Source organism: Haplochromis burtoni, unplaced genomic scaffold, assembly GCF_018398535.1.
Source record: "Haplochromis burtoni strain Fernald_Lab_line unplaced genomic scaffold, NCSU_Asbu1 Contig_46, whole genome shotgun sequence".
Classification (NCBI taxonomy): domain Eukaryota; kingdom Metazoa; phylum Chordata; class Actinopteri; order Cichliformes; family Cichlidae; genus Haplochromis; species Haplochromis burtoni.
The window spans coordinates 1,000,452-1,019,424 of NW_024582407.1; the positions used below are offsets into that span (position 1 = coordinate 1,000,452).

At 40.0% G+C, this 18,973-nt stretch overlaps 1 protein-coding gene across 7 annotated transcripts in view; it reads right to left on the bottom strand.

Moving 5' to 3' along the window:
• Window positions 1-18,973, bottom strand: part of LOC102310265 (girdin) — a 64,387-nt gene that overhangs the window by 28,424 nt on the left and 16,990 nt on the right. For all 7 annotated transcript variants that reach the window (XR_006054343.1, XM_005930579.2, XM_005930577.2 and 4 more), the window contains exons 4-7: window positions 7,339-7,408; window positions 1,435-1,493; window positions 572-655; window positions 305-445 (exon numbers count right to left, since the gene is read on the bottom strand). Coding sequence is in view for 6 of the 7 variants with exons in the window: in XM_005930579.2 (XP_005930641.1) it covers window positions 305-445; window positions 572-655; window positions 1,435-1,493; window positions 7,339-7,408 (354 nt within the window). In the remaining variant the exon portion in view is untranslated. The remainder of the gene's footprint in view (window positions 1-304; window positions 446-571; window positions 656-1,434; window positions 1,494-7,338; window positions 7,409-18,973) is intronic.

Sequence of the window (18,973 nt, forward strand, 5' to 3'; positions counted from 1 at the left end):
ACACACACACACACACACACACACACACACCCCGCATCCATGCGACAGTTAACAGTTTCAACCCTTCCTTCCTGAGGTTTCTCTTGTGTGGTAACATGAAAAAAGGAAAAATTTCCACATAACCCTGTTCGAAAGTGACCTAAAGATTTTCATCAGCAAATCTCCCCCAACAACAGAGAGAATTTCAATTCATTAAATTTTCTACACTTCTTTGTTCTTTGGTCTGCATTGTTTATGTACTTTGTCATTTTACTAATAAGCCTAAATAAGTGTATATTCACACACATATACAGTATGTCATTACCTCAAGCTGTGTGTCCCTTTCATCCACCAGGCGCTTGAGGTGGAAAGCCAGGTTTCTGGAGAGGCTGTCCAGATCCTCTGGAGGTATTTCACCACTTTCCAACCACTGCAGGTCCACTACATTTTCTTGGTTATGAGTCACCTAAAATTACCATCATATTGTCAATAAAGCTTTAGCGAATAGTGAATGTAACTGTGAACACCAGCTGAAAGGTTTAGCAAGGCTTATAACATTTTCTCTTTTGTGTTTGCTGTGGAGGAGAAATACCTCTTGGATATGTGATGCTATGGCAGCTTTGGTGTCAAAGTCCAGAGTCTGGATACGCTCAATGTACTCTTCCTTCTTCTCACACTGTAAACAGAGAGAGGAGGATGCAGGGGCAACAGTTAAATCTCTAAATCTTCAATGAGAGAAGAAGAGCACGATATTTGAGATGTGACATAGTCGATACGTTTAATTGGGGGTCCAGAGGAGGTTAGCAGGCCAACAATGTAAACATGAGCTGAGTGTATTCTTATACATCAGAAAGATGATAAGAGCAAAAACAGCTGAGACAGGCTCTTGAACTGAATAAGAAGATGCAAGAAGATGGAAAAATGTATTTTTTTATTTTTAATGAATAATTCTGATTAGAAGCTAGGCATCTGTGCATTTTAATGCAGCCTTGTGGTAGGCACATTATCAAGTCAGAGTTAAGTGCATGAACACAGGTGCAGCTTCATTTGAATAAACAATGGAGTTGGTGAAAGGTCAGTGGTTTTATCTGACGTGCAGTGAGTAAGAGCTGAATGCAGGCTTTGTCATAAGACAGGAAAAAGGTCTGCATTGTCATTCATTACACAGCGTTAGTTGTATCAGAGTTAAAGCTGGCAGTAAATCAAGGAAGACTGGACTAAACAGACTTAAACTCTTCCAAATGTGTTTTTTGGATTGAGAATTAAATTGCAAAAGTATGACCACTAAAAATGACACAAATAACAATGATATCTATTTGACCTCCTCATAAAATATCATCTTGAGTTGATAGTAGTCTTTTATGAACCTTCTTAGTCCATACTTTCACAGCAGCATGAAACCTGTATCAAATGCACTTATGTGGAGTGTTTAGGTCGCCTACACTGAGCTCTTACCTGGACAGCACAGCCTAGTAGCAACAGCAACAGTTTCTTCATCTCTTCCAGACCTTGTGCTGAAGGAAGACATAGGACACAGCAGGGGAATAACTTTAAATATGTCTGCATAAAAACCCAAACAAAATTCCTGTGGAAATCAAAGATCATTTGTTACGTGTGTCTTGTTACTCCAGTTTTTGTGGTTTATTAAGGAGTAAAAACACAGAGGTTAGTTAATTAGTGCTACTGATTGATGTTTTGTTGATAGCAGTGGAAGTATTTTCCGCAGCCTCTTCTCTTCACCACAACAAGCTCAGATTGATTGCATGATTTTTATTTTTTTCAATTAGTAATAAATTTATCTTAAGGTGTGTGTCCTTTGGAAACAGGGCTTCACACGACCAAATTCCCTGTAAAAATCAAGATGTAGTAGGTTCAGATTAAAACATCAGCTTCATCTTATTTTAAGACAGGAATAAAATCATTCCCACATTTACTTCCAACAAGCCTAAATTCCCATTTCCCCTTATAAAACCTTTCCTCAGATACAGTGACACGATGTTTTCCACAGCGCAGTAGGCTGGCAGGGTGAACACCCAGTACTTCCACATGTCAGGACATATTGTCAGAAACTGCTGAAACCCACAAACAGCTGCTTGCCTGCTCAACAGGCCTGAGCTCATCTGTGCGATTTGGGACTGAACAACAGCAAACCAGGTGGTGCATGTTTTTGTGTGTGTGTGTGTGTGTGTGTGTGTGTGTGTGTGTGTGTGTGTGTGTGTGTCACACACTGACTAAGTGGTATAGTTAATGCTAGTTAAGGGCATCTGTGTCTCTCTGTACTAAGACTGTGTTCCCCCAGTTGATAACCAGAGTGTGTGTGATAAGCCAGCTCATCCTGCAGCCCAAGGGGGCTAGCAAGGGCTAAAAATGTCCTGCTAAAACGATCATAAATCCAGATTAGTGACAGCATGTTCTCGATGTAGGGTGGTCTGCTTTATGGGCCAATCATCACAGCTAAACAGCAGGCATACACAAGGACAATTTTCATTGACAACTTTAATCTTCGTGGGACTTTCCAAATGACAAAAAAAGAGAGATTATAATGAGATGAATGAGTGATGAAAGTACTTTCATGAAGGACTGAAAAGTACATGTTGGAGTGGGTTGAGGTGGTTAAAAAAAGCTGTGGAAAGCAACAACTTAAGGGCATTTCACATACAGTGTGGATACAAACGGCACCTCTGAAATCCATACATTCACACAACCCGTAGAAATGCAGACTGGCAGGAAGCGAGCGCATACCATACACATAAAACTGTAAGTGGCCGCAAAAAATGACATGGTACAGACAGAGAACAGAGAACAGTGGTCAGCGTTTGCTTGGCCTAGCAGTCAGCACAGCACATGCTGCTTTCTATTTGAAAGAGCTTTTTAAAGCAACAGACACTGTTGTCGCTCCAGGATGGCAAAACAGAGACTCCCATTGCAAGTGTCTATTCAGTTATTTTACAGGTTTCTCTATACAAATCAATTATGCTTCATTCATCAGTCTTGAATCAGAGGCACAAAAGTCAATATTATTACAGAGTAGCCCTGAAGCTTTTGAGAAATTACCAGACATGTCAGAATGCAAATGAGTCAGATCAGATATTAAACTTAATCTCACAGCCCCCGTCTGTGTGACAGCCCCCGCCTCTCTGCCGGCTTGCACGTTGTGAAATATCACAGGTAATAATCCGGTGTGTTCGCTGCATCCTGCCTCTAGGATGCTCTCTCTCGGCATCCTTCCCCAAACCAAGTGGAATTTTGCCAACACCGAAAATCTATCTTGTGTGCCAACTGCTTGACAATGTCAGGACCCAACTGTGCCAACATTTGCAGCATTCATATGTGAGAAAATAACTTTCAGTTATGTTAAATATATAGTGAAGCAGGTCTCTTTTCCCCCCCTCTCTTTTTTGAGCATTCCAGCTAGTAGACCTGGAGCTTTGCAGCAGCCTTTTTCTTCTTTAGGCACTTATTATAGAGATGCTTCAATCATAATATGGAAATTCTCTTGTAATAGAATTTGTGCTGAAGCGCAACCAAGGAAATGAGTGGCAGGTTGTTGACAACTCAGAGGGAAACTTTCTAACCTTCTGGTATAGAAATCAGTCATAACAAGGTCAGGTGTTTTTCCACAAATCCACTGTGCGTGTGACCCAGATATGGCATGATGTCATGAAACATTTTAGAAAAAAAAAAATCAACTGAACATTTATGTCACTGCATTTTAAGTATATATTATCATTAATTAATAGTAAATACTCTTAACTCTTAATAACTGTCTCTAGAAAGTAACCAGTGCTGTTTTAAGAATGAATACTGAAGTGTGCTTAGTCAGTCACTCATTATGAAGCACACAAAAAAGTGAATTTGGGCCTAGGAGGGTGACAGATAAAACTAATTCTCAGAGCCACTGGGCTTAACAATAGTCTATTAGAGCCACAGGAACCTATTCTAGTCAGGGAAGGGATTTAGCTCAGCAAATCGACTGAAGCAACCAAGGAAAGATAAGGGGCCTCATAGGATAAATAATTTATACCATCAGAGAGAGCAACCGAGAGACAGAGAGAACAAGAGCGAGAAGCGGTAAAGAGGGAGAGATGAAAGGAAGAGACACAAAAGGAGGAAAGCACCACAGCGCACAAGCAACACAAACACAAGGGAAGAATATAGAAACACAGAAACCAAAAGAGACAGAGAGCAGGAGGAAGGCGAAAAGGCAAGGTTGAAAATAAAGAAAGAAATCTCCCTCCAGCAGCAAAGAGGTCGCCTTCAATCTCTGCTGGCTTTTTGTCCTCCATCACTCTCCTCCTCTCTTATCCAATCACTTCATCCACCCATTTATTCTTTGCAACACACATCCACCCATCCTTCCTTCCTACCATCCTCTAACATTGTTATAGAGGATCTGCACCTTCTGAGACTGAGCACACTCATCTAGGCTTCCTTTTTCACCACCTTTCCCTCCTCCCTCTTTTATCCTTTAGGCAGGAAACAAAAGGTCAGAAGGACAGTTACCAACCCTTCTTCCTGCAATGCCACAGCAGTGTGTGGGGAGGATGTGAGTCAATTATGAGGAAAAACAGAATTGTGTACTTCCATGCAAGCTCTGTCAGGACCCAATGGCATGCATGTCAGTAATAATACTGGTACATGCAATATGATATTGCTTTGACAAGGTGCCAGAGTCTATTCAACCCATCTCACTGGAGCAGAGGACAGGGCAGAGTTGACTAAACCTTACTTAGAGATCATTTTAGAGCAATTGTGCTTTACCCAGCATTTCCTGCACATAGATTTTATTCAGGCAGGCTACCCATTTATATTAATAGCCACCAATCCCCTAGCTCTCAGAGCTAACCCAACACTGGTTTCCTCTCCATCTACTCTGCTTATTATAGACGCACAACTGACCACAACATAGTAAAAATAGGCAGAACTTTTTTCCTCAGTTTCAGAGATTTTCATATCGGATTTTCTTGCTTAAATATATTAATTCATAAAATAAATATTTACACTATATAAGGTATTTTTGCACATGGTGAAGCAAAGTCCTATTTCAAATCTTATGCAAAGACAGTAAATTCACACAAATACACAGTGGGTGACACACAAACAGAGGTAAACGTGCATCTCCACAAAACGAAAATATTTCAGCCTCAGGAACACAAATAGTCTGAGTGCTCCTATACAGTGAGGACAGCCAAAGCACTGTGATCGATACTGATTTAGACCGGAAACTATTTTTATGCCTACACTTTTATGCCCCTCGTAGTTTACGTATAAGTTTTCAGCATAGAGTTAAAGAGGGCTTCAGATTATGGCGTTCTTCAATATAAGGGAGCATACTGTAGGTTTTAGAAATGCTCCAAAAACACTCCACTAATTTACCTTTACATTTTGTCTGATGATGACTCAATCAGCTTTGTTTTTGGCTGCTGTCAGTGAATAGCATTTTCCATTAGTAGGAGTGATGAAAAGAGGATTATAACTATAAAAGGCCACTCAATTTGCCCAAGGAAAGCAGCTATAGATTAGCTAAGATATTAGTGATGATAATTCACAGACTTTAAAACAGACTAAACAAAGGAGCTACTCTGTTTTTCTGACATGTGCACATAACCGTACTGACCAGACACTACTTGCATGCACAAGGGAGTGTTTGTCTGTACATATAACCCTGCATGTTTATGCAAGGGGAGCTAGGGTTAAACCAGAGCCTTGAGGGGGGTACTACAGTGCATTCCCACTGTTCACTGTTGTGAAGACACCCCTCCCCCATCCACCAAACACACATGCATGCACTCACACACATGGAGAGCTGTCCCCTGCCCCCCCTAATGGGAGCATAATAAAAGCCACATGGCCAATGACTTTCAGCTGGCAGTCACTGAGCCAGCAGCCAAGCTCCACAGCTAGCACTGGTCTGACTGGCTGCTGCCTTGCTGAGTGATTATCTGATGAGCTACAAGGTAAAAAGCACTAGATGAGTGAAGTCTTCCTGCTTGGTCTGGCCCACTTGCATGGAGCTTCACTCCACTCGTGCAATGGGTCGATCTCGGTATCCTCTTAATATTTCCTTCAGGACTTCTAAAGGCTGCTGCGTGAGGCTGTGAAAGACTGCCAAGGTCCTGTGAAAATGGCAGTGATGTATTCAAACAAACAGGGGCTGACAAGGATTAATAAACACCAAATAAAAGCAATTATGAAATCTGGTGCCAGTGATCCATACACAAAAGTATTCACTACTTGCAGCCTCTTATTGTTCATTTATTTACCTTTCATGCTAGTAGGGGCATATGAGAATTAAAAAGGGTAATTGTGACCACTAAAGAGTGCTGAAAACCCAAAAATAACAAACTGCTGTGATGAACGTATGATAAGGCAGCTGGGGGAGGATGGGTATTTAAAAAGGTACAGATCTTTCAGCAACATCTGTGACCTGAGCCTGGAAACAATACACTGAAGAGCTCATGATTAAAGTTGCAGACATCTACACAAAAGCTCTGAACCTTTGCGCGGATACTGTTTTCCCAATGTAGAGCAACCAATCCAATGATCTTTTGTGTGTCTACTGATCTACACTGGCTGACCCCCCCCCCCAATTATATATTTTAATACAGATGTATTACCGCAACCACTACGGCATAATCTTAAATTATGACCTGCTGTTAGTCATCTTCTCCTCAGTGGCTTACTTAAGTTTATGCTGGAGTATCAAGTTGGCACTTAGGGCTGGACAAGTCAAGCTACATAAAATATTATCATGGTGTTCGAACACTTGACTCTGCACGATTGTTGCTTTTAAGGCGACTAAGACGTATTAAGTTGCATAGCTGGGAGCACCAGGTCAAAGCCTTGATGCCAAGGGGTTAAATGAATTTAACACTTTGGGTAATAGAACTCTACAGATGTGGCCGTGGGCGACTTGCTTGTGGTGGAAAATGTGTGTACAAGTTTTCACAACGCTTTCTGAGAATAGAGCTGCAGAAAGATTGTGACACCTATAATTGGTCCACTTCACATCGCTGCAAAAATATGATCAACATTTTTCATTTTCTGCTGTTAAGTTTCGATTCAGCGTGGGTTATGAATGACATTTAACAGCTCGTTATTGTGCAGAAAAAGAAAATAAAGGCACCAAAGAGAAAGCACACATGAAACATCAAAGCACTGGATAATTTTAGCAGGATTAAATTTGCATTCTGATGAGGTTTGGGGAGCTCTGCAATGTTGAATGTCCTCTTAGTGAACTGCCTGCAATGCACTTACTACCAGTGCCACTCAGCTAGAGTCAAGTTAAAACTGGCACAGGACGGGTCAGACCGTCAGTCTGTATAATGAAGACGTACTGTTTAGTACGCTGGCACTTACCAGAGAGGGGGTTCCGGCCCAGTATCAGCACATTTGGTAAAGGCATCATCACCAGCTGTTGGAGACACTCCTGTCACACAAAGAAAGAAAACAAATGTTCAGCAAGGGAGCGCAATGTCAAATATTTATTTTTAAAAAAATAATTATGGAAAAGAAATCGAAGCAACTAAATCTAAACCAAGCCCAAATGTTACTTTAATTTGCCAGAGTTCTTGAGTATTGGACTCTAAATAGCTTTAGTAGCGCTACATACGTCTATCAGAGGATACTACCATCCAAGATTATCTTTTTTTTTTTTAGCATTGATTGTTTATCAATACATGGCTACATAGCAATAATTGAAATATTACAAGTATGATGCTCAGAGATTTGACAGTGTGGAAGTAGGAAGGTGAGATCCTTCCAAAGAAAGACAATTCTTAAATTTTTAAGAGTTACACACTGGGTGAGGCCAGATAAATCAATAGTATCTGGCTAACCATGAGATTCCGTGCATTGGTAGTGACTGCATATGTGAGATGATGCAAGTGGCAGTGGTGTGCATGTGGGTTAAATAGCTGGTGTGGTTTATGCCGCAGGGCCCTCTACATTCACATTTCAATCATCATAACCAAAATGAAACCAAACCAACAAATTACACTCAGGTAGACAAATGCACCAGTGTGTACATCTGCACATACTGACAATGTTTGTGTTGATGCTTTATTTTAGTCAAATTAAAGGTGCGGCAATGGTACAAAAACAGCTAGAAACAAATGACTTCAAATCATCATAATAATAAGATGTCTAATGCCATTTAAAAGGCTATATAAATTTCCTTTTAGAGGTCCACAACCATAAATAGATAATTTTTCACCCAAACTTTACATTGCTGCTCTCTCTCTGTATGCAACTCTATTCTAGACACAGTGTCTTTCAGACCACCTTTCAGAAAAGTTCTGTTTGCCTTGCATGGTCGGAACAAACAACAAGACAAAAGACTACTGTTGGCTAACCGTAAACCTCATGAGAACACGAGTAGCCATCAGCCAGTGGAGCCAGAACCAGAATCAGGCAAACAACGAGAACCTGCAACAGAAGACACTGTTTGGATGCCCTTACCATTTTCTCAAAGACCCGCACTGCAGCAAAAAAAGGCAACATGGAAACAAACCAACTCCCTCCCAGTCCGTGTTTACTGGTTTAAAATTGGCCTTAAAGTTTCCCCAGTTTCTGCCCCTTGCTGTTAAAATGTTGACATAACTTTGGCCTCTGGGCGCGTAATTATACCCACATTAGCCATGTAACAAAACAGCACAGAGTATTTTCCTGGTAGTGGTGTGGAAATCTTACTATAATACATGAAATCTGTCTTTCTCTACCAGCTCCTCCTGGACCAGTGGCTGAGCAACAAATCTGGCACATAAGAACTTTAGTATTTCTGCACCTAAAACGCCTGATGAAAGCACCCTATTATTTTAAATTAATGACAACATCATTTATATCCACAAATGACATATGATGTGATGACGCCATCATGGTGCCAATCAACCACCAAGCAGCAGACTAAAATTACCTATTTTCATCATATAAACAGCATCTACCAGCCCTATTTTTTGTGATCAAGTATATCAGTTTGGACGAAGCATGAAGAGGTAAAAATAATAGTATAGCCTGGGCTTGTAGTAGTAAAAAGTCATCAATGTCTGGCATTTAACCAAGACTTGAAGGTGCAGCCTGAGCTACTGTAAAAGAATAAAAATGTTGGTCTGTAGGGTGCTTGTTCTCTGCCGGAGGTCATTAGGCAAATAACAAAACAAAAAGCTGGACCCCAACAAGGTGTTTCAGACACCTAATAACAACTAGTATTTTCTGAAGTAGACGATTCCTTTTGACATGGGCTTTGTAACTTCTGCAGATATTACACATGCACAAAAAGGAAAAAACACAATAAATGAAAGTGGACAAGATGGGCAAAAGGTAAAATATGGCCTCCTTAAAAAAGGGAAAGAAAGGAAAGAAAAGAAAAACAGAGCAAACTGCCATAAAGCAACATCTGTAAAATTCAGAAAGTTCCAGCTAACCATCTGGTAGAAACTGTACACAGCTAACTGCCACAGTGTTCATGGTCTAAACTTTTAGAGCAGTATAAACCAACCCTAAACCACATGTCTGATTGCAAAGGAAGAGATGGGTTCTTTAAATAGAATATACATAAAGGTCAGCTAACTTGAATATTTCATACTTACCTGATGGCAGAGAACAACTTGAACTCATCTGACCTGACAGTCGACTATTCTGTGCAGTGCACTGCTGCAGTCATGACAACGAGGCTTATATTAGTAAAGGGTTTTGCAGAAGTTCTGCGTGTGCAGTAATTAACTGCTCTATACATACTCTGTGACCTCACCGTAGAAGGAGGAAAAAAAACAAAACAAAACTGACATCACTTGGTGGTGGCTGGCTAAAAACTGAACCACATCTGTTGCTGCTTTGAAACATTTCCAAAATAATCAACCAGCTACATTCAGCTGATGAATTCAAAATTGTATCCCTGTATAACAGGAACTAAATATATAATAGGAACTAAAAAAAACTACAACTTTTGGCCAATTTCACGTTTTCATTAATAGGCTCTCTTTACTGAGATATCGCTAAAAGACAGGTGAAAATATGCATATATTTATGTACACACAAGAAATTTCTAGATTTGCTTCAAAATCTCAGTGCAGCTTTTCCCATCTCCATATAACTGTTTGTACACATGGCTGCAGTTTGAGAAACATGTATGGGCCAGTATATTTTTCATGTCAAAGGAAAGTTAAGGAATTTAAGGAAATGTAAGTTGCAAACACAATTTCAGCACTATTCTCCTTATCAGAGTCCTGCAGCAGAAGCAGCAGCTCTGACAACCTTTGTCAGCTGTTTGGATTGATGAAGAGAGAGAGAACCGCCGGTTCACACAGGAAGGTATACAGAGGATGGGGTGACAGATGTTCAGTGCATTTCTCACATCTGGTTTTAAACAGATAGCCGCATAGTCTGAAAGACTGACAAATAACGAGCTATAACAAAAAGCTAGGGCTGTGCAAATAATTATATTTAATTATGATTTTCCATTCCATTGTTTGCTAAGGGTGCAATAATTCATAATCAAGATACAAATGACAATAATATATCAGTTTTGTCTTCATGTAGTGTCGTACCCATGTGGATACCTGTGTTTAAGAATTGGTCAGATAATGAGTGGACTGGAAATATATCAGAGTAAACCCGTTTATTGCCAAAATTGTTATTTTGCCCTCTCATCCCCTCTAAAGAAAAACTGAAGTAAAATGTTAAACGGTAGCTTTGGAAAATTGTTACAACCTTAACGACGAACATGAACAAAAACAATTTTTTTCTCCACTGTGACGTTTATCTTGAGCCAAGAAAGGAAGCCTTTAATTAGAGGACACAAACCTGCAGAAAAATCATTAATACTTCAACTGAATTAATGGATGATGTTCCTTAAGTTGAATATATGACCAAAATAATTGTGATTTTGATTTTTGGCTGTCATCAAATAGCACTACAACATGGTTCACATGGTCTTAGTTTGTTGTTGTCTTTTTTTAGACTGTAATATTTTAGTTGAAGAACATTAGACTCACCAATTTTCCTTTAATAATTTGATAACAGAAATGATGCACAGAGACGCTTCACTAAAATGGGGTAAAGGTGAGCGTAGGGGGTCGCAGTAACAGGCAGTAATGGTTATTAGGTCCGAAGCATTGTTGCCATGGTTTCATCCCAGTGGTGATAACAGCAGTGACCCTAGCTGCTATGTCTCTCTTCCTCTGTCTACACTGGTGTCTGAGCATGCACGGAGAAACGAAAGGAGTTATACATTTCCAAAGCAATTTCCAGAAAAGCTTACATATAATTTGCATTTCTGAAATTATAACTTCGCGTGCTTTTTGTAAAGAGCAATAAATGTTATAGCATTTTACAAGTACACATTTAGCAATAAACAAATGTGGTAATGGCAAATACAACACTGATAACAATGACAAAATGGAGCGATAACAGTGACCAATGTCTGGCTGTTCCAGGCCGAAGCGACCAAACGGCCATAACGTCTGAAGGCTGAGACAGATTGACTCAACAAGCGTCAGACAGAATAATCGGCGTATCTCAGACGCCCACAGTTGGCATCTCACAGAGAGGCATTTGGTGTGCCTGACAGCCAATTCACCATGTAGAACTCATGACAGCCGCTTTGGGTGAAATTCATCTGATTTTAAAGGGCAAAAATAGAAGCCAAAATATGCTAAAGGAAACGAAAGAGCCTGGAGTCACCGTCTAAAATTTGGGGAAATTTTGGGCACTCTGCTTTATTATCTCTTTGGTATTCAGAGTGAATAAGCGCACACAGAGAGCTACACTTCAGACTCACTCCATTGCTGTTTAATATAGTACCACAAGTTCAGCCTGGGGAAAAATATTTTTGCCTTTGCTGCTGTGGAAACCAGACAAGTTTTAAACATTTGTGCCTTTTTGATGGTAAAACACCAGCAGAACATGATTTTTATAAGGTCAACTGAGCATTTGCGAGTACTAAATAAATAAATAAAGAAGTCATTTACTAGATTGACACAAACGCACTTCTTTTCCTACAACCACCTGTCCCACTGCTGACCGCTGCTCTTCATCCATTCATGCTCACACCTGTCCCCTTCCATGCTAGCATGTGTTCGCCTTGCAAGCTCTGTTTTCTCGCACTCTCATTTCATGACAACCATGCAAAGTAATGACAACTGAGTTTAGTGCTTTATGTTCACACTTCAAGTATAGCTTTTCATTTGCAAAGGCAAACTTTCACTTTTCAAGGACCTGGATTTATATAATCATTTTGTTACTTTAATTTATTAGAATGTTTCCACTGACCATTTGTAAACATAAATAACTATGGAGAAATAGATCTTATAAAACAGTCTCAGGGCTCGCAAAAATCGCTAGCCCGACGTCCCGGAGCTAGCGATATCTCCGGTCGGGCGACCAAAATCTATCTCAGCCCCGCCCATTGGGTTATCATATAGCTATATTAATTATGTCATTAATTTGCAGCTTCTATGGCATAAAACCAGCTAATACTGATGGATTTGTCTGGGTACATGACCTTTGTCATAGTCTGATACTCTTCTTCATGACCCATGTTGTGATTTGGCACTACAGCTGATTCATTCACTGATTCATCACCCAACTTCCTCTTCTGCTTTGTTAAAGACTTTACAAAAGAATGAACTACACTGTGGACAGTTTTTCCTTCTGTTCTTCCCCCACTGACACTGAAGAACACTTCGTAGTCTTTGATCTTGTGATATGTCTGGGTGTTAGCTTGGAGCTTTGTCAAAAAAACTCAAGACAGCATGCACTACATCTCTTTAGTAACAAGTCTGCAGCTGACTTTATAACTTAGAAGAAAAAAAAATATAAGACTGTAGCTTGACAGCATTCACGCAGACTAAATGTGTGGGAAATGTTCACAGTATAACATCATGGCGCAGTCACAGCTTCATATATTTTACCCAGACTGTGGGAGGGAGGTGTAGGGTATGTAGACTATAGGTTTCTGACAAGGTATAGGTGTTATAGGTAAGATCAGGTCCAGCACTTTCAAGTATGGTGCTATTTAAATTGACTTTTTTCCCTTCAAGAGCATGAGTAATAGCATGCTTTGAGGATTAATTAGAGGCGAATAATAAAAACTAAACTACAGTAGCCTAATATGCATCTTGGATTAGCTGGCAAAGGCTTAGCTCACATACATAAAACATGATGGACATTGCAGGAGAGAGACCAGCCATCACACTGAGCATGTCATGGCAATGTGCTACAAACACCAAGGGATGCATGTGCACACACACACTTACTGTCATACAGATTTCAAGTGGAAAGCCTTCAGTGCTTTATCCGAACTGTGACAGCAGAAATGTCCTTAGCCAAGTCAATATGACAGCCTCCAATACTACAAATGTCTAATCATTTCCATTTCACACATGGGGGATGTGGAATAGCCAATCATTTAAACTAAATTTAAAAAAAGAAAAAAAGAGACGTTATTCAGACATTGAGAGGCATGTGTGATGAGGAAGGGGGGAAATGAGGAGAGAATGGGGAAAATGGCAAAGATGGAGAAATGAAAGAAAGAGAGCTACAGCTTTGATTCCATCACTTTTCACTCCAGGCACGCAGTGCTGGGCTCCTCCTCCTCCTCTTTTCTCATCTTTCTTTACCCCACCATCCCCCTATCCTGACACTATATTGCTGTATTATTGATTCCATGAGGATCCACAGCTCCTCAACACTGGCTGCTCTTGCATCCTACAGAGACATTTAGACAGGTTGCTAAAATGAGGTACAGGTTAAGTGGAAGCTTATCCACACACCCACCCCCATGCATCCACCCAAACCTTGGAATATACTCCCTCAACATGTTCTCTCTGCACACACAGCTGTCATCATGTAGTATGTGTGAACAAAAAGTGGAAATACTTAAAAACATATTGCACTTCCTCCTTCCCTTTGTATTATTGAGCCATTTCCTCTGATAGGCGAAGCAAAAACATCCTCAATTGAAATGTAAGCTAAACCCAAAGCATGTACAATAGAATACATTAAGAAAATTGTGAGGCAGATGATAATTTTGAGATCTGCAGACATCTCTATTGTCTAAGGCTCAAGGTCAGTGAATGGACGTGCTGAGAATGGAGATAATCTTCTTGCAGATGAGGTTTGCACCTCGAGCTGCGAAAGCCATGCGAAAATAAATACACATTACAGTATGTGTGCAAGTTTGCTGTATGTTCAGTGTTGTCCATAGAGAGGTCATAAGCTGGCTGTGCTTTGGTCACACAGGACTGCTCTTTGTTAAGGTAACCCTCTCAACACTCACACCTTCCATCTCTCCACCCAAGCACAAGTTCCGCTACCGGCAGAGCTTTAACAGGGGACTAATTGTGCAGTATGTGTGTGCTTGTACACATGCTGCCTGAGCCCTGAAAGCTTGAATCACACCCATTCTGCTGAGTGGAGTGTTACCATAGAAATGAGGAGATTGATTTATTCTCTCCATGCTCAAGAGTCTGAAGCACGTGGTACAGTAAATGTTCAGGAGCAGGCGTACACACACACACCTCTGCAGAGAAAAACTGCAGAGATTATGAACTTGAAAAGGTTACAGCCAACAACAATGGGAAGGACCATGCTTCCGCTTTCTCTCATATCTATCGCACACACACCAAGCACTTTAAACGCCAGATCACACGACATCCCCACTGACCAAATCAATGCAGGAAAAGCTTTTCCTGTTGTTCAATGTGGTAAAGCCATTTTTACACTCATTTGAATTCATCCAGTGACATATTAAGGTTTCCTCTTTAAGTCTAAATGATCACCTTATTACAGCTTAAACTGATGGAAAACTTATTACAGCAGTGGTCCTGGGTATGTATACATATCACACTGTTACATAGCTACATAGTAACTGCAAAGTCCTCTGAAAACCCTATGCTGTAACCTTTGGTGTAACCTAATGTAGACCTCCCCAGAAGTGCAATGACATGTCAGGTAGTTACATCAGTGCGTTCATTACCGTCGATTCTTCCAGTGTATTTCTGGCTTCTAGTTTTTGAATTTATCAGTGAGAGAATAGCAATAATAGCCTCAATATAAGGAATAATATTAATAGCATTCACATAAGAACTCGAAAATGTCAGCAAATTCCTAGATGGAGAATGCGCCAACTACAGGATTAGACATGACGGGTCAAATGAAATGGAGGGACCTATATAGGAACCTTACATAGGTTGCGTCACAGGTTCTGCAAAGACTACCTACAGAAGTCTAAATCAGGCCTTACCCTACAGTCGCTTTTGGGGAGAAGGTGAAGTTTCTCTGTAGCAAGTCAAACTATTGATGGGACTCTGGAAACCATCAAGCTTTCTAGCTTAAATCATCTGCAGTCAGGTAAATGTAACTGTGTGTCATTAGCAATGTTAAAGAATAACACAGCTTTTCTTGATAAGTTGACCTGGTGGTAAAAATTTAAACAGTAACAGTCTCACGGCTGTCGACCAGGGAAGACCGCATGAGATAAAGCTGGAGTTAAAATTCCCAAGACAAACAGGAAGTCACATCCATCCATCAAGGTATGATAAAAATCCAGACTAATGCATTTTGCAGTCATTTATAAGGCCAGTTTATTCATAGTTTATCTCGGCTGCTGTCACCGTGTGTGAGAGATGAATGAGTTAGCAAGGGAGGAAGTAGATACAGAAAGAAAGAAAGGAAGACAAGTTACTTTCAACACACAAGTTTTAATAATAATAAAATAGCTGCATGAATTACACCTCATGTACCATGGCTCACTCTTCACTGCTCTGGCCACGTTTGAATAAAGTCAGCAATGTTTCATATCTCATGTCTGTAAGAGGCCTAAAAGAGCTGTAGGTACACTTAAGGGGTTTGCACAAGAGAACAAGGGGCAAGCCAACATAATTCTGTGAGCTTATTGGTCAAAGTAATATTTTAAGAGGAGAACAAAAATAAACTTTGATGGTCTCACAGAGAAACTAACAAGTGAACAGCTTACCTGAACTGACAGCTTATCAAACTGAGTAAAAATCCACAAAAAAGGTTTAAGAATTATTTTTTAATGAACACTTTATTAAAATTACTTTACTACTATTGTCAGTGGAGCCTTGCAGAAAGTGGTTACATGCAAAAACAACTGAATTTTAGGAAAGAAATAAAAATCAAGAGTCACTCTTGGCAATAAAAATTACCATGAAAAGAGCAGCAGTGAGGGTCCACTGATAGCCAGATGGACAGATCATCATTTACATGAAGAGGAGGAGGCAAATGCACCATTAGTGCCCAGTTCCTTTGTTCATTGCTGGTATCCATCAGCTAGAGTGCTTTTAACAAGAGCCCCGAGGCAGAACGAGTGAACGGGTTGATCCTGCTGCTTGTCTCAAAGGTGTTGGCAGGTGGGCTGGGGAAGCCCTGCCCCACCACCCACTATCCAGTCATCCCTAGGGCTGTGCTTTACACTGACTGGAAAACTTTGTCTGATGCCACAGACGTCTTTGTAGTAATTATTGCTCTCTTTGATGCATAATTCAAATTAGCTTGGTTGTTTCTGTTGTCAATTCTGTAATGTGCTAAACCGTTTTGGAGCAGTAAATCTGAGTGGTTGTGTAAATGTGTTGCTGAAAATTGAATTTTTGGAGATTTCAAAGACACAGTGGGCTTTTTCTGCATTTATGTTTGAGAAAAGTGCAACTGTTCACTGACGCTTCCAATAAAATGTCACTCTTATCTTCAGTAAGTCCATAACAGAGACATAGCAGACATACCTTAGTTCAGTAATAGAAAAAGAAGAACCTAGCTCTTAGCTTCCCCTTAAAAACAACATCTATAAATATCTCCCTTTTGGCATACAGGAACTGTCTCTGCATTTAACTGCCACAAATTCCTGTTATGCTTTATCTTACTAGGCACATCCACAAACACTTGCAGATCAATGTGCACGCAGAGGAGCAGAGGCAAGCTAATGTTCAGTTCCCACTGAAGGCTGTGATTATTTGGTGTGAACGGTGAGAGGTTCTGGGTTTAAAATGGAACAACACTTAATACCAACCTTCATAAAATCTGAAGAAAAAAAAAAGTGAGTTCGTTTACCGACTCATGCATCTCACAATATGGGTTTGTTTACAGTAAGCAGCCAACCAAAAAGCCAGTGGCAAAAGGTGACACATGGATGACATTCACTACAATATTTCTTTGACATTCTTTTGATGTTTGACATTACTCAGAAAACCATCAACATGAAAGTGAAACCAGAAATTCAAACTTTTATTTTTGAGTATCCTCAAGTTAAAATAACAGCTTCTGGCACAATTTCGGGTAGCTCACTGCTCAGACTGTCCCATATTTATAAAACTGAAATTTCTACTGTATTCAGTGAATGGCAGGAACTTTTCTGTTATTTGCTGTTTTTTTGTTACCCATCTACTGTGGAGTATAATTTTATTTCAAAGTTAAAAGTCCAAAAATGCATGCCTTCCCTTATATTTCAAAAAGCTGTTCAGCAGGTAGGATTAAGTCTTTGCCAGGCCGATTCTGGCCCCTGGGATTTACGTTGGCCTCTGCACCTTTTCTCAGAAAAGTAATAATACCGGGGTTTTGCAAACCCGAAACAACTGCCGGCTTCAATTTGACAGTTGGGGGCCATGTGTCATGTACAGTCAATTTGCTTTTGAAACGGTTGTTTTGAAGACAGGAACCAGGTCTGCAACATCTGCAATCTGTGTTTATAAACAGTGTTTTGATATAGCAAAATAACCAGAATCCAACCAACTAGCAACCACTTTTCTGTGAAAAGAAACACTATGCAAAAGAGTTGTGCTCGTTGGTGAAGACTGATTCACACTGTCTGCATTCATAAATAAGACGACAATGTTTTGCAAACTGTTGCTAATCTATCCGAGCGTGACTGCAGTCGAGGACCACAACTATCTGCAGATCACTTGCTTCCTACCAGGCAACCTGTGCCATCAGCTTGCGATCATTGCCATTTTATTTTTACTCCAGTGTGCTGAGCCATAAGACAATGACTGCCCCCTTCCTCCAGTCTATTCACGTCTTTTCTCATTTTCCTAACTCTGACAACCTCTATAAACAAATTGTTCTAAATTCTTCTGCCCTTTTTCAATATAAGTATGAGCATTTTTCAATATTTATTAGCTCCAAAGCCAACATAACCACCTCAGTGTTGCACGTGACTGCAGAGAAAGGTAAACACCAACACTATCCATTACAGTGTAACCTCCAAGGGATTCAGTGATATAAATCAAGCTTTTAAGTTCTTATTTGTATAGTCAGGTAATCTGATTAGCGACTTAATCAGGCTGTCTGGCATCTGTCAGTTTTTGAGACTCTTCAATTGTCTTTGCTTTAACCAAGTTATTGTTTTGGGAACAGAATAAAAAAAAGATAGTTTATTTCATGATTTGAGCCAGACAGATCAATATGAATCAACTCCAAACCTTATTATATATGCCTAGAGTGATGTGTGACTGACTGCTACCTGTGTAAGAGTTCAAAAACTGAGCTATTAAACTATTATAATCAACAGGACTTATTCAGAATAGCCAGCATGTGAGTCTGCATGACAAAGCACATTTAGCCTGCAGCTACAAGCACATGCACTAATAAACTGATTTGCTCATGACTGATGCTGAAAGGACTGTGTGAGTAAGTTCAGACTTGGTGAAAATATACAAATACAGTACAATTTCTAGCAGAAAGCAATAAAACATAATCAGTATCTTGAGGCAAAGGCTACAACAAGAAAGATGCAAACATTATCCATCTGTGATGGATGAGGATTTGTTTTTCAAGCTTGCTCTGAACTGGTAAAAGAGTATTTTTGTGAGGTTATATATCATCAAGAAAAGACGGCAGCCTCCAAAATTAAGCAACTATTTAGTAAACCCAATTTCTACCAGGGTTGAACCAAAGCTGTAAAATCTGATAATGCACAAAGTGTGTGGAAAGTCTGGTGACTTGGAGTATTTCACAGGCATGTTCCCTCAGCTTGGGGGGGGGG